Source organism: Mytilus galloprovincialis, chromosome 10 (genome assembly GCF_965363235.1).
Source record: "Mytilus galloprovincialis chromosome 10, xbMytGall1.hap1.1, whole genome shotgun sequence".
Taxonomy (NCBI): Eukaryota; Metazoa; Mollusca; class Bivalvia; order Mytilida; family Mytilidae; genus Mytilus; species Mytilus galloprovincialis.
Window position 1 is genome coordinate 88495365 of NC_134847.1, and position 18871 is coordinate 88514235.

The 18871-nt window shown below is 32.0% G+C and overlaps 1 protein-coding gene across 3 annotated transcripts; it reads right to left on the reverse strand.

The window, feature by feature from the left end:
- Nucleotides 1–1954: 1954 nt before the first annotated feature.
- Nucleotides 1955–18869, reverse strand: LOC143048708 (uncharacterized). Of its 3 annotated transcripts, XM_076222545.1 has the most exons (11): nt 18664–18869; nt 14635–14820; nt 13865–13969; nt 13214–13243; nt 10132–10245; nt 9895–10086; nt 9021–9053; nt 8707–8727; nt 7232–7987; nt 5986–6033; nt 1955–4126 (listed from the first exon to the last, which is right to left on the reverse strand). In XM_076222545.1, the coding sequence occupies exons 1-9, from the start codon at nt 18706–18708 to the stop codon at nt 7232–7234; spliced, it is 1482 nt and encodes a 493-aa protein (XP_076078660.1). In that variant the 5' UTR covers nt 18709–18869; the 3' UTR covers nt 1955–4126; nt 5986–6033. The 3 variants fall into 3 exon arrangements, with proteins under 3 accessions (XP_076078660.1, XP_076078658.1, XP_076078659.1); XM_076222543.1 differs by having other exon boundaries at nt 9895–10245; XM_076222544.1 differs by lacking the exon at nt 13214–13243 and having other exon boundaries at nt 9895–10245.
- Nucleotides 18870–18871: the final 2 nt, after the last annotated feature.

Here is an 18871-nt window from a genome sequence, read left to right on the forward strand (position 1 = left end):
TATTGGGTCTTATCGTTTTCTCCGTTTTTTCAAAAATACCGGCGAGTTTATCGGCTGAGCACAACTTTAGTGTTATTAGTGAGTTGCCCTGGCAGTATGCTAACTTTCTGCAGCTATTTTTGGGGGGTCGCATGCATAGTTTGTCCACAATTCATTAAAAGGAAGTGACCTTCAAGACCGTCATAGATTCCCGGGAGTGTGCTAAATGCCGAAAGTTGTTACAACAAAGCATACATCTACTGTTATGCATTTGTTGCCCTGTTCCTGTGCTACAAGTCGATATCATTTTTTATAGGTGGCCTAAATATTGTGGCCGCAACGTCTGTCAATTTAAGGTGTGCACGTTTACGATTACGTTAACAAAATGACTCCATCCGCTAACGTTATTGGGTCTTATCGTTTTCTCCGTTTTTTCAAAAATACCGGCGAGTTTATCGGCTGAGCACAACTTTAGTGTTATTAGTGAGTTACCCTGGCAGTATGCTAACTTTCTGCAGCTATTTTCTGGGGGTCGCATGCATAGTTTGTCCACAATTCATTAAAAGGAAGTGACCTTCAAGACCGTCATAGATTCCCGGAAGTGTGCTAAATGCCGAAAGTTGTTACAACAAAGCATACATCTACTGTTATGCATTTGTTGCCCTGTTCCTGTGCTACAAGTCGATATCATTTTTTTATAGGTGGGCCAAATATTGTGGCCGCAACGTCTGTCAATCTAAGGTGTGCACGTTTACGATTACGTTAACAAAATGACACTATCCGCTAACGTTATTGGGTCTTATCGTTTTCTCCGTTTTTTCAAAAATACCGGCGAGTTTATCGGCTGAGCACAACTTAAGTGTTATTAGTGAGTTGCCCTGGCAGTATGCTTACTTTCTGAAGCTATTTTTTGGGGGTCGCATGATAAGTTTGTCCACAATTCATTAAAAGGAAGTGACCTTCAAGACCGTCATAGATTCCGGGAGTGTGCTAAATGCCGCAAGTTGTTACAATAAAGCATACATCTACTGTTATGCATTTGTTGCCCAGTTCCTGTGCTACAAGTCGATATCAATTTTTTATAGGTGGTCCAAATATTGTGGCAGCAACGTCTGTCAATCTAAGGTGTGCACGTTTACGATTACGTTAACAAAATGACACTATCCGCTAACCATCTACTGTTATGCATTTGTTGCCCTGTTCCTGTGCTACAAGTCGATATCAATTTTTTATAGGTGGCCCAAATATTGTGGCAGCAACGTCTGTCAATTTAAGGTGTGCACGTTTACGATTACGTTAACAAAATGACACTATCCGCTAACGTTATTGGGTCTTATCGTTTTCTCCGTTTTTTCAAAAATACCGGCGAGTTTATCGGCTGAGCACAACTTTAGTGTTATTAGTGAGTTGCCCTGGCAGTATGCTAACTTTCTGCAGCTATTTTTGGGGGGTCACATGCATAGTTTGTCCACAATTCATTAAAAGGAAGTGACCTTCAAGACCGTCATAGTTTCCCGGAAGTGTGCTAAATGCCGAAAGTTGTTACAACAAAGCATACATCTACTGTTATGCATTTGTTGTCCTGTTTCTGTGCTACAAGTCGATATCAATGTTTTATAGGTGGCCCAAACATTGTGGCCGCAACGTCTGTCAATCTAAGGTGTGCACATTTACGATTACGTTAACAAAATGACACTATCCGCTAACGTTATTGGGTCTTATCGTTTTCTCCGTTTTTTCAAAAATACCAGCGAGTTTATCGGCTGAGCACAACTTAAGTGTTACTAGTGAGTTGCCCTGGCAGCATGCTAACTTTCTGCAGCTATTTTTGGGGGGTCGCATGCATAGTTTGTCCACAATTCATTAAAAGGAAGTGACCTTCAAGACCGTCATAGATTCCCGGGAGTGTGCTAAATGCCGAAAGTTGTTACAACAAAGCATACATCTACTGTTATGCATAAAAAAAAACTAGATATTATTTACATGTTATTTTAATGGAAAGAAAATGGCATTAAAATACACAATACATATATGTTTGTATATAAATAAAATAAGAAAATTGCAAAAGAAAAGCATAAACATATATTCTTTAAATAAAAGGGTGTTATATATTGTTCAATGACTTTTACCAGTCTGATCTGTACATCTGTAATATGGTTTGATTGGAAAAATAGTCACATTGTTTAGGAAAGTCTTTAAAATGGACTAAATACCTATCCTTCTTGGAAAACGAACATAAACATATTTTCTTTTTTTTTCTCCATTATTCCTGATGAGCACTTGTAAAGGGACATTTATTACAGATACAAAACAAAGGGAAAAGTGACGAAGGTACATGTACAGACCAACTTCTGCATTAGATAAGCTAATTGTGACCTTTTCACTCAATTATCTTTTTCTTCTTTAAACTGGTGGTCAGATCAACCATGTAATATATTAAATCTTAGTAAGTCAATTAAAATATGCTTTTAACATAGTACACAACAAATATGACACTGTAAATTTTTATACCATTTTATGATATAAATAACAAACTAAAAAAATCATAAACAAACTAAATATAACAAAATTGTATGATAAGGCAGAAGAAAACAAATATCATCTTAAAATCTTCTGTCCATGAACAAGGATTCAATCTAATTATTAAGATTCTTACAAAAGTTCATGTCTTCTAATATAAATTAATGAGATTTCATCTAAATTCTGAATTTCTTCCAAAAACTTTAAAATGTTCATTCCTGAAAACTACTTTTTTTGTTTTCATTTGGAGTCATATATGGAACTATTACATGTAATAACATTGTGGACGCCCCCCCCCCCTTATATTGGCGGATTTTTATAGAATATAAGGGGCATTGTGATGGGTTTCTCCACATCATTGATCATGGACAGAGAGGACACAATCATTCATATAAACACATAATCATTGCTGTAAAAATGTGATATTGCAAAATGGAAACTTGGAATGGTTCTATGATATCATGTATTACCCGATATGTATTCCAATCTAGGAATATCTGAATGAAATCTATCAGTAAAAACAATCCATATGAGGGAAATAAACAAAAATATCAAAAATGGAAAGAAGAGACAATCTTTTTTTTCAACTATAACACAAAATTCTTTCTTTATCTTCTTCTTAATTTCTATAAGAAGAAGACTTAAAGACGAAAAAATAAGAGTTCATTAAATCTTGTTAAAATCAATGAGGTTCAAAGGTCAATTTTATTATGCTTAATTCTTACTTATATATTAAGTTGGATAAGAGAGACAGATTTTGATTTTGATTTCAGCACAAAGGTAATATGTTCTGTAATATTACAAACTTACAAAGAAATGTGGCCTTAAATCCCTGGTTGAGGCTCGATAGGGTACATAAGTTGATTGAACATTTATAACATTTTCCATAGCCAAAATATTGCAGAGATGAATGCTGTCATTTTCACAAATTTGTTTATGTTTAGAAAATGAAGTATGCATTCATTTATTTACAAAGAGCATGTGTTTGCTACTACACAATGAGTATATTAAGAAAAAATTGCACTATAAAATTACTTCAAAAAGAAGTTTTCTAATTTTGATCAAACAAATTTTTTTTTTCATTCCTGTATCAAAAATAATTTAGCCAAAAAACATAAGAAAAATTTGTCTTTGAAAAGATTTGTTATAACTTATAATTGATGAAAAAATATAAAATATACAGGCTGCCATTATATCAAGCTATAGTTTAAGCTTATTACATGGTTATTAAAAATAAATACTTATAATTAATTCTACATGTGTCCCTGTCTGACAGAGATTTCTCTAAAACTAGTTTGATTCCTGACAATATGACATGTACTGTGTTCCAATAGGTGACATATGTCAGTAGTATTGAGGTGGTTAGTAAAAAGCACAAAAATACCAAAACCAATTTGCAAATACTGAAATTAACAAATGCTTATTCGAACACAAATATTGCAACTATCAATCTCTTTTAACATTTCTCTGCCTGTCAATTTATGTGTAAAAGCACAGAATGTAAACATGGAAAGCTTGTGATGATAAAAAACAGTCCTTCAGCAGTTAACTGGAGTAAGTTTCTGGTCATGATGAGCTATGAAGATGAGCAATAGTATTGTCAGGCAGGAAACCAGTCAGTCAGCACCTAAAAGAAAAAATATTAATCTTTACCAATAAAGAAAGTTATTTTGTTGAATGTTGACAACTAAATCAAAATGTTTGTAGTTTGTTGTTGTTCTATTATTGTTGTATCTAGTGGGATTGTAGTTTGTCATTACAGTTGTTTTTGAAAAGGAAGAAAAAATAGACAGGTGGCCTGTTAGTGTGATTGTGTTTCAATATTCTGGTGTATATATATTATATGCAATTCAGTTGCATTATATCAGAAAATTCATTATTTTTTATATGATAAAAAAAAGTTTCTAGAATATCTCTTGACAAGTATATAAAACCAGATGCTCCGCAGGGCATAGCTTTATACGACCGCAGAGGTTGAACCCTGAACAGTTGGGGCAAGTATGGACACAACATTCAAGCTGGATACAGCTCTGAATTTGGATTATGATTAAATAGTTGACACAGCATAGGTTTCTGACACAGACTGAATGTTGTCTAATGAACTTAAAATTAGTTATTTTGCTTTTGAGCAATTCACTATGCTGTTGAATATTAATCCTCTCAAAAAAAATAATTGAAGAAATTTTCTTTTTAATTTCTGAAATCTGAAATGAGAAAAATTGAACCCCCCCCCAATTTTTTTTTTTAAAAATAAATGAGGAAACCCCCTCTAGCATATAATGTTATAAAGGGACATAACTTTAGAACTGTAAACGTGAAGCTGCCAAAAATTCAATAACCCCCAAAATCAATCCCAAGCTTCCTTTTGTGGTTATAAACATTGTGTTAAAAATTTCATTGATTTCAATTTACTTATACTAAAGTTATTATCCGGAAACCATCCGCCTTTGGACGATGCTGACGACGACGACGTGATACCAATATATGACCGCAAAATAATTTGTTTGCAGTCGTATAAAAACAATCAACTCGATGATAACAATTTTGGCATAATCCTTAAACAATGAACTGACTGACAATTCTGTGTCTAGTCATTTTTAAAGAAAAGAAGAAAATATCTTCAAGTGAATACAATTGAGTGTGTTTAAGGGCATATGATACAGTTTTGATAAAAATTTCCATATAGACTATTTTTTACCTGATTAAATCAAATATGTAATAAAAAATATACCTTCATGTGCTACTTTTTGAGTAAAATGAGGTCGAAATTCTGTATATTTGCTCAAAATTCAGATTTGTGGCCGTATTTTCCCTTTCGAAAGACAACCATAACTTTTTTGTTTTAAAAGATAAACACAAATTGTTTTTTGTTAAATAATTTGTACTTTCTGTATTTTATAAGTATTTTAAAAATTTATATAACGTAATCAATCCAAATAGCATTTTAAAATAGAGGGGTCGATGAACTCGTTTTCAAGTTAGATAAGTTTGAATGATAAAAATCAGTCGAAAATTGAATCTTTTCCTGATAAGTCATAGTTTGACGTCACGAAAATAACAATTTACGTTAGCAATGTCATTACCTCCCCATTAACTGTATCGTATGCCCTTAATTGGTCATTTTAAAGAGTCTAGTTTCTACTAAAACTATTAAATTCCATAAAATCTAATAAATTGCTTAGTTGAGCGCAGCTGGATACCACTGCAGAGGTCAACCCTGGAACAGTTTCGGCAAAAATAGACACAATATGCACACTTGATACAGGTCTAAATTTTGATTGTTATTTAATTGTGACACATAATAAGTTTCTGACACAGAATAACTTTAGTCAAAGAACTTGAATTGGTTATGTGATTTGAATTTACTATGCGGTTGCCAAATTGCTCCCACTCCCCCCTCCCATTTTTTTTTTTGTGGCTATATAAATGATCTGACTGTGATTGAAGTGAATGCTACAAGTTTATTCAAATATAATTCAAATTTACCTTCAAATTTGACTTAGATTTTTTCTCTTATTCTGTTGTTTCACCTCCCTGCAAGCAAAACAAAGAAAAATAGTTTAAGTGCATATATGAATAAATTGACAAATAAAGCAACACAAGGTTCAATGGCTATTGCCTGAGTTTTGGACCCTGAAAGTATAAAATTTAAATTCAAGTTCATTTTAAAAGATGACAAAGCTGTTAACTGAAAACAATATTAAATTATATTTGTCTTAAAATGTCATTATTATACATCCTTGTGATAATTCTGAATAATTGTGAATATTAGCCACAGCCTTCTCTGAAAAAGAGATATTTAAATTATTATCATTAAGATATAATAATTGTGATTTACAGCAAAATTATTTATATGTATGTTTCATAATACTTTATTTTATAAAATGAAAATATTTTTCTTCAAATACCTTGTTTTGGGAAAATAAATCAGTTCAACTCATATAATTTTGAACAATAGTTCAACAATAATTCACTCAGGATAATTTATTTTTTAAATGTACAGAAACAACAAACTTTAAACTGAAACATTATTAATTCATTGTTCATGCCATGCTCAAACTAAACATCAAATGAATGAATTCCTTCAATTCCTATTTGTTGTTACCGGTCACTCCATGCTGTCTAACTATTGTTACTTGGTATAAACTTTATGCCATCAGACTATCAGTACCGGTCATTCCATGCTGCCCAAGACTTTTCCAGCAATATACCGACGGTATAGCTGTTGTCTACTGACATTTGTCATCTGTTCACAAATTCACACATACTATGTACCTAGGACAATGCAATATCACTGCCATCACACTACAATGCTAGTTGATCAATATCCTGCCATCTGCGTTGTGAACGATTGCCTATAAAACACCATGCCAAAGTATTCAGTTAAATCAACTTTCCTTAATTCAAACTCTTATTAGAAAATCACACACCATGCTGGTTGACGAATAAGAGATCATCAATGGTGTGAATTATTGTCTATAAAACACCATGCCAAACAATTGAGTTATATCTACTTTATTTAATTGAAACTCTGTTAGAACATCACACCATGCTGGTTGACGAATATGTCTGTGGTGTGAATTTGCTAAAACATACCATGCTAAACAAATTGAGTTAAATCTACTTCCATCATTTCAATCCGTGTTAGAACATCACATGATGCTTTCAGGCATGGAAACAATATACATGTTAAAGGCTATTGCTTGTCTATTCCACACTTCATGCAGAATACCTAATCTTCCATTTCCCTCCTACGACGTCTTCTTCTCTCAGCAGCTGTTTCTTCTACAGCAGATGAGTCTTCCTCCTTTTTACCTCTCTCTTCACGTCGTCGTCTTCTCCTTTCTTCCAGAGACTCTGAGACTCCAGAATCTTCAGATTCTTGTTCCTTCCCTCTCCTTGAACTTGAAGCTTCCTCAGCAGCTGCTGCTTCTTCTTTTTCTTTCTTTTCTCTCTCCATTCTTCGTCTCCTTCTCCTTGCCTCTAAAGAATTGTCCTCCTCTTCCTCTATTTCTACTGGTTCTGGAATTTTCTCCTCTACCTTTGCCTCCTCTTTTTCTTCTACTTTTGGGGGTTCTTCTACCTTTTCCTCTTCCTTTGGAGATTTTTCTACCTTTTCTTCTATTTTTGGAGGTTCCTCTACTTTTTCTTCTTCTTTTGGAGGATCTTCCTTCTTTTCCTCTACTTTCTCCTCTTCTTTTGGAGTTTCTTCAACCTTTTCCTCTATTTTTGGGGTTTCTTCAACTTTTTCTTCTTCTTTTTGAGACTCCTCTACCTTTTCTTCCTCTTTTACTGTCTCCTCAGCTTTTTCTTCCTCCTTTTTAACTTCTTTTTCTTCTTCTTTCACCTCTTCAACTTTTGCCTCCACTTTGACATCTTCCTCCTTTTTCTCTTCGTCTATCGTAACATCAGCCGATAAAGTGAAAGTAGCTGGCTCATCTGTTTCATCGGTTTTACTTTCCTCAGCTTTCACTTTTGTTTCCTCTTTCTTCAAATATACATTTATTCAATCAAATTTGAAAATTACTAAACATACTATGGCATTAAACTTAAGTGATAGAAATGTCTCATAATCATAACTCACTCTTAAACAAGTAATGATAGAAAATTTGAAGTAGAATAAATGTAATTGTCAGAGACTATCTACCTCTCTAACAACGAGTCATTCCTTCCTGACCAATTGTTGGTTATTTGAAAAAAAACATTTGATTTTTTTTCAAATACTGGTACATATCAAGTATTTTTTTTATAGTATATATTTAGCATAAGTATATAGTTTTAAACATATTTATTTATAGTGGATTGGGAAACAAGTTTTGCAACTTATATAAATCCCTTTCCACTTTGCGGTTGCGAGTGCTGCCTTGTAGTGCTAGCATTAGTATTAAAAGCTGATAACACTGATAACTGATAACCAATACTTCTGAAATAAATTGCTGTAAAAATACATCTTACAAACAATGTATATTACAATATACAGCATAATGAATACTACATTAAACATTAGTCTATGAAACAGGCTTATTGTTATATTCAGTGATATAGAATTGTTTGTATTTGCTACTGAGAAAACTATTTAATAATAAGTTAGTAAAAGATATCTTAAGCATAGAGAATGTATCCTGAACAATACATGACCGAAAAGAAACAAAGTAATTTTGTTAGTACATTTCTGTTATTTAAGGGGTGATAATTCATGCCACTTACTTCTTCTCCTTTAGACTCCTCCTATAAATAAATTTAGTTCAAAATATTAATTCCTCTTATTCAGCATTTTTAAATTCTTATAGTCTCTTTAAAAAATAATGTTAAATCTTCCATAAAAAAAGGCAATCTGTGGATAATCAACTCCAGACAATGAAAAAATTGTTAACTTTTTATCATAGCGGGTCTACTGTTGATTTGTGTTATATTCTCAATTGGAATTTCTACGTTAAGATCAATCATTTATATGTAAACTACCCTAGCCTTAAACAAAAGGTTTGACGGTTTAAAGATAACAATATCTGAGCCAAATTTACCTTGTTTTCATTTCCTTCCTCAACTGGCTTTTCCTGAAGATATTTAAATTACATAATTAATATAATTATACAGAGAAAGTTTGCTAACTATTATCTAATTATTGATATACTTATACAGAGAAAGTTTGCTAACTATTATCTCGTTATTAGAAAGAAGAATGATTAACAAAATTACTTGTTCATGATATGATTTAGTTTTTTGACTCTGTGGTATTGGCAAATCTCCAGAATATAAGTAATTTTCAAGTCTTATCAAGGGAAATAACTCATTAAAACATAGAAAAAGTTTAATTATTGATCATAAAAAATATATAACATCATTTACCTTATCTGAAGAAAATGTTAAAAAGAAAAGTACACCTAACATCACTCACAAAAAATAACTTTTTTCAATTATTTAATGCATGCGTCATTGTCACTAAATATTAAAACTAACAGACTACTGGTTGAACATTCCAATAACTAACTAATCATAACATTGTCAACACAAAAAAACAATATGTTTGTAGTATAATTATAACTAGTATCAACTGTAACAAGGTTCACACACTTGATGGTTAAACATGTCTACAATTAAATGTTAAACCATTAAAACTCTGATTATATCTATCTGGTTCACAAAACTGTTCCCAAAGTCTGACACACTCTGGTAAAACCACACCATGCTTTGTCTATTCTACTGTAAATCCATGGAAACAGTAAACACATCTTTCCAATCTGAGGTGCACGGTGTAGTGGATGCACCTTTCACACCATACACCATTTATCACACGTGGAAACACCATGCATGTATTCTGTTGGCTTGGTAATTATTTCTCAGTTTGGTCATTAAAATGTAATTGTGGAGAGTATCATGCACGGTTCACACAGTAACCTTTTCCTCAGCTTTTGTTTCTTCTTTCTCTTCTCCATCCTCCAACTTCTTGTCATCCTTTGCTTCCACTTTACTATCTGTCTCATCTTTCTTTTCATCTTCTTTCCTTTTCTCCCCATCTTCCTTCTTTTCCTCCTCTCCATCCTTTTTATCCTGTTCCTTCTTTTCCTCTCCTTCTACTTTCTTGTCTGTCTCTCCTTCCTTTTTATCTTCTTCTTTCTTTTCTTCCCCTTCTAACTCTCCTTCCTTCTTTTCATCAGCAGAATCTGTTTTATTTTTCTCATTTTCTTTGTCCTCCTTTTCTTTAACTTCCTCTTTTTCACCAACCTCTTCTATCAATTCTGTTTTCTCCTGATTTGGTTTTAATATAAATATTTGTAAAAATTAGTCACTAAAGGTATTAAAAATATATACATTATGAATAGAAAAGATTAAAGGTACTGGAAAAGATTCAGATTTCCATTGCAATTTCCCATATCAATTCTCATTTTATAACAATTATAAAATTCGGCATTAATTTTCATGAATAATACCCCTTTTTAGAATAAAAAAACAAAATGCATGTGTTATCATGCATGTTATAAAGGGATCACATTATAATATAATTTTTTCTTTAGGTCAGTTTTAATTTCTAAATTTTTAAAATTTTAAAAGGGATTTGACATATATGTTTAACAACAACATATATATGTGGTAAAAAGTAATTAGATCTGATATATCTATTAACTTAAACAACTTATGTATTGATGAAACTAACACAGTGATGGTTTATAACAACTTATAGAAATTATACATGTACAACCATATAAAATTATACATGTACAACCATATAAAATTATTTACCTATATCTATTACTAATATGACTATTATTTGTTGCATAAAGAAAGTAACATGCCACATCACTCTTGTCTTGTATATCATAGTAACATCAAGTTAAATTGTATTAAAATCAGGATTGACATCAATATCATGCACATCTAATGACAAAGCTACTGTACAAAATTAGGACTGATTTCATAATCTGTCTTCTTAAAATTCAACTTTTTGTTGAAAAATCAGTTCAAGTTTTATAGTTCATTTATATACAATTATCATAATGCACATTTTTTTTTCTGAAAGTTTTTTGTAACATTTTTCACTGTTTAATATAATTTGCTCTCAACTAGCTACATTGTTAATGCATGCTTCACATATTTTAACCAGATGCTCCGCAGGGCAAAGCTTTATACGACCGCAGAGGTCAAACCCTGAACGGTTGGGGCAAGTATGGACACAACATTCAAGCTGGATACAGCTCTGAATTTGGATTGTGATTGAATAGTTGACACAGCAAAGGTTTCTGACACAGAATGAATGTGGTCTAATGAACTTTTTTTTTTGCTTTTGAGCAATTCACATTTGCTGTTGAATATTAATCCTCACAAAAAAAAAATATCTGAAGAAGTTTCTTTTTAATTTCTGAAATTTGAAATGAGAAAAATTGCCACCCCCATTTTTTTCACCTCCCCCTTTCCCTTATTCCAAAAATGATCTCAATTCAAATACTAATGGAGTTTGCAACAATAACTACTCATTTAAATACATCATAAAATATTAAAATATAAAATGTCATACAGTCATGGTCAAAATTAATATTAATTAATAGTAACTTCTAAAAAATAATTGGGGGATGTGTCCAAAGGGACACAGACGATGCCCCCGCTAGCATATAACGTTATAAAGGGACATAACTTTAGAACTGTAAAAGTGAAGCTGCCAAAAATTGAACTTAAACTGAGTTTAGAGGTAATAAGCATTATGTACACAATTCATTAAATTTAGTTAAGACAAACTTAAGTTAAGAGAACAAAAACTAAAAAAATCTTCAATTTTTCAACTTGTAAAGGGGCATAACCCTAGAATGGTAATCAAAGTGCTTGTAATCACTGAATGGTAAAGATTGCTTTAATTTATCAGTTGGTAGTAAAGTGAATATTGCATTGTATATATAGCATTGACTTAATTTAATTCGTCTACTATTCTGGACAAAGAAAGATAACTCCAATTTTCAAAGAAGATTTCATAAAACTTGAATTAGTTTTAAGTGATTCAACAACCATTCTGGACAAAGAAAGATAACTCCAATTTAATGTCTTGAAACTACAAAAATGCTTGTTTTTTGCCCCTTTTTTCCACCTTATTCCTAGACTGTTTGCCCCATAACCCTTAAAATATATCCAAACTTTCTACTTATGGTATTAAACATTGTGGTACAATTTCAGAACAATTGAAAAACTTATACACAACTTATTGTCCTGACACTAGATAAATGCTTGTTTTGGACCCCTTTGGGCCCTTAATTCCTACACCTTAGGGACTATAACCCCCAAAATCAATCCAAAGCTTCCTTTTGTGGTTATAAACATTGTGTTAAAATTTTATTGATTTTTATTTACTTATACTAAAGTTATTATCCGGAAACCATCCATCTTGGGACGACGCTGACGACAACACAATACCAATATTGTATAAAAATATCAAAGAATTGTATTACAATCAAACACAATTGATAAACATGGGATATGTGGCAGTCAGAACATAAAATTTATGCAAACATCAGTAAACTGGCATAGAACTATATGTAGTTAAAAGTGTTTACTTTGATTTGTGTTTGATTGTAAGTTTATCAGTACATGTATCTTTATATAACAGTTAGTAATAACAAAAACAACACATATTTCTATCTCACTATTTATACACTAGACAATGTAAAACATTTATCATATAAAATACAAAACAGGGTACATTTATAAACTATGACAACATATTTATCTATACTTATCATACTTAATGTAAAGTATCACATTTCAACATTGGTTTTTCATCAGGGCTATTACATGAACTTTTTTGGGGGGAAAAAATATATAATGAAAGGGCGAAAGGTGTATTCTTGACCATTTTCTTCAACAAGATTCAAAAAGATAGCCTTCCATACTTTAAAGTGAAACAGCCATAACAACAATTATAAATGCCAAAACTACAAAACTGCATTAAAACTAGATTAGACATAATTTAGTTTGGTAGATGCCAATGGTACTTGTTCATAAATGCTCACAACCAAAATTTCTGAATTTAGCATAGAACATGTAGAATATATACAGAATTCATTATTAAGAATCTAGGAATTTATAAGGAGAATATCATTAGACACATGAATCATGATCATACAATGATTAAAACTGGGGAAAACTTATTGCTATCAGATTTTATCTTCCCCAAATGTAAAAGGAGATTTTGATTGGATAAAACACCATGCACATGCCATGTTACCATGGATACCTCATCTTTCTTTTCTTCATCTTCCTCCTCCTGATACAAAGTATAGAGTTTAAACATGTACCATGTTACTGGCTTAGGTGAAATTTTACAACATATATGAAATCTCTTGTACAATTATACATATTTATAAATTTAATTATAAAATATAAATTATCATATTATGGAGTACTTGTACATATTACATGGCAAGTTCCCATTTTATCTAAGGGAAGACCAGTTAAGTTCATATGACTTGCAGAGTTCTTCCCAGGGCCTTTTAGCATCATGATAATGTGATGCTATAATTCTTGAATGTGGTGTTATCTGAATTGATTTTCTTATAGATTATGTTTTGGATGTGATGCTATTATTTTTAGAATAAAGATGGTATTTCAAATTTCCCTGTTTACCATGATGCTTTGTGAATTATCTGGGGAGAACACTATGACCTGTATAACATTTCTGGATCAGTCTGTATTCTCAGATCAGCTACATGTAGCTCAAAAGCTTGTAACTAGTGATTTAAAAAAAGTCAGTTTTATGTACCCCATGGATACAGGAGCACCTAATAATCACATTGTTTCTCTTTTCTGTTTGACACTACTTACATCTCTCAAACATTTTACCCAAGAACATTGTATACCCTACCCTTGTAACAAGATGATTACTTACTCCTGTTACAGTTACTGAGGCTTCAGATGTTTTCTTTTGTGGTGCCATTTTCAAAAATTCGTATAATAAATTGTCTTCAACATTTAAATCAAAATCTTCATAATCCTGAAAAAATAAAAATTATTCCCTATAAATATACATGTAAATGATGTAATGACTAATGATACAAACCTAAAAATAAGTTTTACAAGTCTGATATCAAAACTTAACAATATTTTCATTTTTGTATGTGACTTTCAATGCATCATGTGTATATAACCAGAGTATTTGTTCATGTTGTCAGTTTGTGCCATTGCCATGATTGCTTTAACTTTTTTATTGATAATATTGTGCTTTTTGATATTCAGTCTTCTCTGCTGAACTTATTGGAACAGGTCTAGATCCAATGCTATAAACATTATCATTGAACATTTATATTAAGTTAACATAACAGTTTTCATATACAAAATTTTTGTTGTACTGTGACAATTTGACAACCAGCAAAGCTTGAAATTGCTGAATACCAAAACTATAAATTTATCGATACTACACAAGATTTAAACTGTAGGCAGTATTTACTTTTTCTTTTGGTCTCTCTATAAGAATGTAAGCGATGTGCAGTTACCTTAATGGCATTAAGATTGGTTTTACGCAAATAATTTAAAGCTGATAATTATATAAGCACTAGCTATATAGTTAGTCAAGATGTCTGTCTAAATTTATAATGATGTTTAGAAGAGTATCTCAGTATTCATCAGAGAAATTAATGAGTTATTTCCCCTGATACTTACCCCACAGTATTCTTCCTCATTAAATATCTGAGGAGGTAATGGAACTGTTGATCCTTCAGGAGTTTTACTGTTGGCTCTCATAAACTTTTTGTCTTCTTCGTTGTTGGGACAAGAAATGTCTATGTTTTCAAAATCTATCTTAAAACTTTCTAACGTGGACTGAACATGCTGCTGCTGTTTCCTCATCTGTAAAATAATAACATTTGATCAATGAGTGTTTTTTAAGTTTATTCATAAAACAAATGGGCTGTAAACAAATAAGCAATAAAATATCATCAGCGAGTCTTTATACACATACCTGTAGATAAAATATTTTATTCCACTACATGTTGATTATGATAGCGAAACCAACATTTGATTGGTTGAAACTATCCCATGTGACGTTGACCAAAGCTTCATATTCCCCTATGAATGTCTGAATTGCATTGTGCGACGTTACGTGGTTAATGTTGTAAAATGTTTTTGACGTGTTTTATTTAATGAGAGTATAGTACAATGTAGTAATTTCGTTTTATCTGTTATTTTAGATCTAAAAACAGAGAAAAACTAAATTAAATTAACTTTTAATCGGTACGGGTTATCATTTTGTATGATGTGTTTAATTATAACAAAATAAATAAGAAAATAATTATGAAAATTAATATCTTACATTGTATGTTTAGAAGTAAAAATAAAGTATAGGCAGTGGAATAAAACATTCATTTCCCTTGACTGAGGGAGATATGAAGATTTGTTCACCTCGATGCTGTCGTGAAATATGATTTTTCTTGGGTGAACAAATCTTCATATCTGATCTCCCTCAGGCCGGGAAACAAATGTATAGTATATATAGCAAATCATAAGTGACTATGTTATATTTTTTATTTTATTCTGCAACCAAAAATCATGAAAATCAGACATCTTCACTTGTGCCATCAATCATTGCAATTGAATGCTGTAAACTTTTGGTCTGATTGTTGTCTCTTTCACTCATTCACCATTTCCATTTGCAATTTTAATTTTTTACAGAGATTGTTTTAAGTGCCGTGTGGAGACAGTAGAGTGCCTTCCTGTGCATCAGGTTTATGCTCTTATATACAAGATAATGGAGTGTGTGGTTGAGCAAGGACTTTTCTATGTTCATATGGGGACGAAGTCCCCAATTATGGTAGAAAAATCAATAAAACAAAAACAAAAAATTTAGGGAAAATTTCCCGAATTTTTCATTCTACTAAGGCCACCCTTAAAAAATTGTTTGTTTGGCATTGCCGACCCACACTATCAGCAGGTGGGTAGGTAGGTAGGGATTTTTTTTTTTTTTTACATTTTTAAGCTTTATACAGGTAAATCATGAAGTCTCTAGACCAATGTTGTCTAAAGCATTGCAGCATTGTTGTGTGTACATGCTGGTGGTTTCTTTGAACGGGGTCAACCGTCAATGTCACATTCTACATCATATGGATAATTTCATGTAAGACAGTCAGTTTTGTTGGCAGAGTTAACCAAAGGACCCAGAAAAAAACACAGAACTGAGGCAGGAAACTGACAAATTAACCATATAAAATGTACAATGTATGACGTGAAAATTGAACTTTTATTGTGGGACTGCCAATTGAACAGAGGCCTGATGTCACATCTTGTGGTCACAGTTTGGTAAAATTACCATAAGTTAAATGGCTCAACCACTACGGCTCCTTGTACAAATGGACAAAGATTTAAAACTTTTATTGTTTGCTTTGGTTTTATAAACATCACTTTCTACACCGTATGTAATTTCATGGCAGTCAGTTTTGTTGGCATACTATTAAACCGTAGTACTTGAAGGAAAACGGCGGCAACCTGCGGGAAGAAACTAACTAACCTTATCACATATGACATGAAAATCAAACCTTAATTTTGCAACTGCCCAACTAGGGCTCAAACCAATACCTAGAGGCTAGTAATCATACATGAAAGGTGTGACGAACTACCATTCAAACACGCCTACTGCCCTTGATAAGTTTTGAGGATATAGGATCTGTACCAAATAAGGATAGCAAAATATAAAAAATTTGGAAGGTTGGCACAAATAGACATGGTGTTTATACTAATATTATCCATTAGTGCAAGGTTTTTCAGGGCTATAGGTTTAAAACGTATGATAAATTCAAAATGGAAATATGCAGCAGGACAGACAATTTTTGCAGATAAATAAATTATCGGTTGTAATGCTTGTTTGATTAACAGAAATCTGGACATGCATTACATGAATACAGATAAATTAATGAGCCCTTAGAATTGTGGAAAAGGAAGGGATTTTATTCATCACTAGTACACTAGATACATTTATAAATATGTTTCTGTCAGTATCTTTTATGTTTTAAGAATTATTTTATTCATGTTAAGAAGAAAGGCAAGAAAAGGGGGAAGTACTTCAATTGACACAAGATGCTAGTCTTTAAAATATGTATGTTTTGTACCAGGCTAGCATCTACTGGTACATAACTACTATAAACCTGTAAATCTGGGACCGTTTTGGTCTAAGGGCTTTAGTGCTTACAGCCATAATTATCTTGAATGCATCATTGTGGTTCTGACTATAGTAGATACTTTGTTCTCTGGTTCAAGGGAAAATTTGTCAATGATACATTTCAAATATTTAATAAGTTCAACAAATGTAAGAGCCACGCATATTTGTTCTGTGATGTCCCGGTGAAAAACTTCTATCTCATGAAGCGACAAAGTCGAGCAGAAATCATCTGTTTCTGCTTTTAGCCTTTACAAAAGATAAAACTTGAGTCCTCTACAAGGTCTCTCAGAACGTTTCTTTCAAAGAATAGCTGAACATTTGATTTTTGATAAAATCAATCTCCCTTAACCAATGCATTGATGCTTTCCCCTGCCGGCCTCTTTGACATTACTTTTGGCAAACTTTTTCTATTCCATGTCATTTAAATGTTTGCTCCCAATTCTGTGTAAGGCAAGCGCTTTTAAGATCGTGATTTGAAATAAGTAAAGCCAGGAACAAACTCGGCGGATACGATCAAATTCCGGCACAATTTCGATTTTTTTTTAAATAAAAAAAAATAAATTTCTGAAACGCAAATAAAATTATTTGGGCGGCAAGTTTTTCAGTGGGTCGGGCGGCAATGCCAAACAAATGAAATTTTATTTTAGGCCTAATCATGCTAATGAACTCAAAATAGTAAAACTTTTTTCCAAATCTACCTCCTGTTCTGGTCTTGATTGCATGAGACTTTGAATAAAATGTATATTTATCAACATATCAACAAATATAGGAAGGAATTCAACATGTTCAACACCCAATCATTTTTAATAATTGTTTGATATGAAAATTTTTAACATAACCTGATAATAGCATTTCTTTGTTAACATTGAATATGACGTCATAACTTAAATAACGTCACTACTAAATCCTTAACAACAGAACCAATATCGGAAATGTTACGGTATTTCTATTTCTTTTATCAACATGATTGAATAAAAAATAATAATAATACAGACGTGGTCCCCATTCACAGGTAATGCCTGCCTCATATTAATTACTTTAGGAATATTTATCTAAGACTCATATTTCACTATTCAGACCAATTCTAATATATTTTAAGTCAGATGTCAACCTGATATACATGTACCCTGTCTTTAAAGTTTTGTTTTAATAGTCCAGAGGGACATATGTTTTTAGTCGGGTCCTTGTTGATGACAGATAGAGTTTGACGTCTTTTAAAGCCGCAGTGTTTTATCATTTTTATTTTATTCAATGCCTGAGTGCTGGTTCATATTATTAACACCAGTCAACTTCTTTCCATTAAAACATAACATTTTAAACAGCTAAATCTTAACAGAATTGAAGTTATAGATCCATCTTATCATCAGTATCAATATCAGACATTCAATTTCTTTCAGAAATGCAATATTTACAACAGTATCACATTATTTTAAAACGGTTTTAGGGTTAGACTGAAGACGTATGAATATGTTTTGTTTACATTTAAATTTAGTAGGTGGGGCACTCAACTGTCAAAAATAGTAAACATTGATGTACCTCACCTTTGAATTGCCAGTTACTGACGATATGTATACTTTGATCACCATTTTTACGAAAAATTAAAGCAAAGAAATGGCCAGAAGATATCGAACGCTGATCAATGTTAGGTAATCAATCGTATCATATAAGGATGGCTCAGATTTCTGCTGGATTTGCATAAATTTATTCCGGGTTTATCTTTCACCCATAAAACGTCGACAAAATGGTACT

Excerpts from the sequence above, each read along its gene's own strand:
- LOC143048708 (XM_076222543.1), bottom strand. The coding sequence starts at position 18,708 with ATGGTGATCAAAGTATACATATCGTCAGTAACTGGCAATTCAAAG. Across the intron at positions 10,246-13,213 it reads ATGAAGAAAAGAAAGATGAG|GAGAAAACAGAATTGATAGA; the intron begins GTATCCATGGTA and ends AAACCAAATCAG. Across the intron at positions 8,728-9,020 it reads AGGAAGGAAATGAAAACAAG|GAGGAGTCTAAAGGAGAAGA; the intron begins GTAAATTTGGCT and ends ATTTATTTATAG.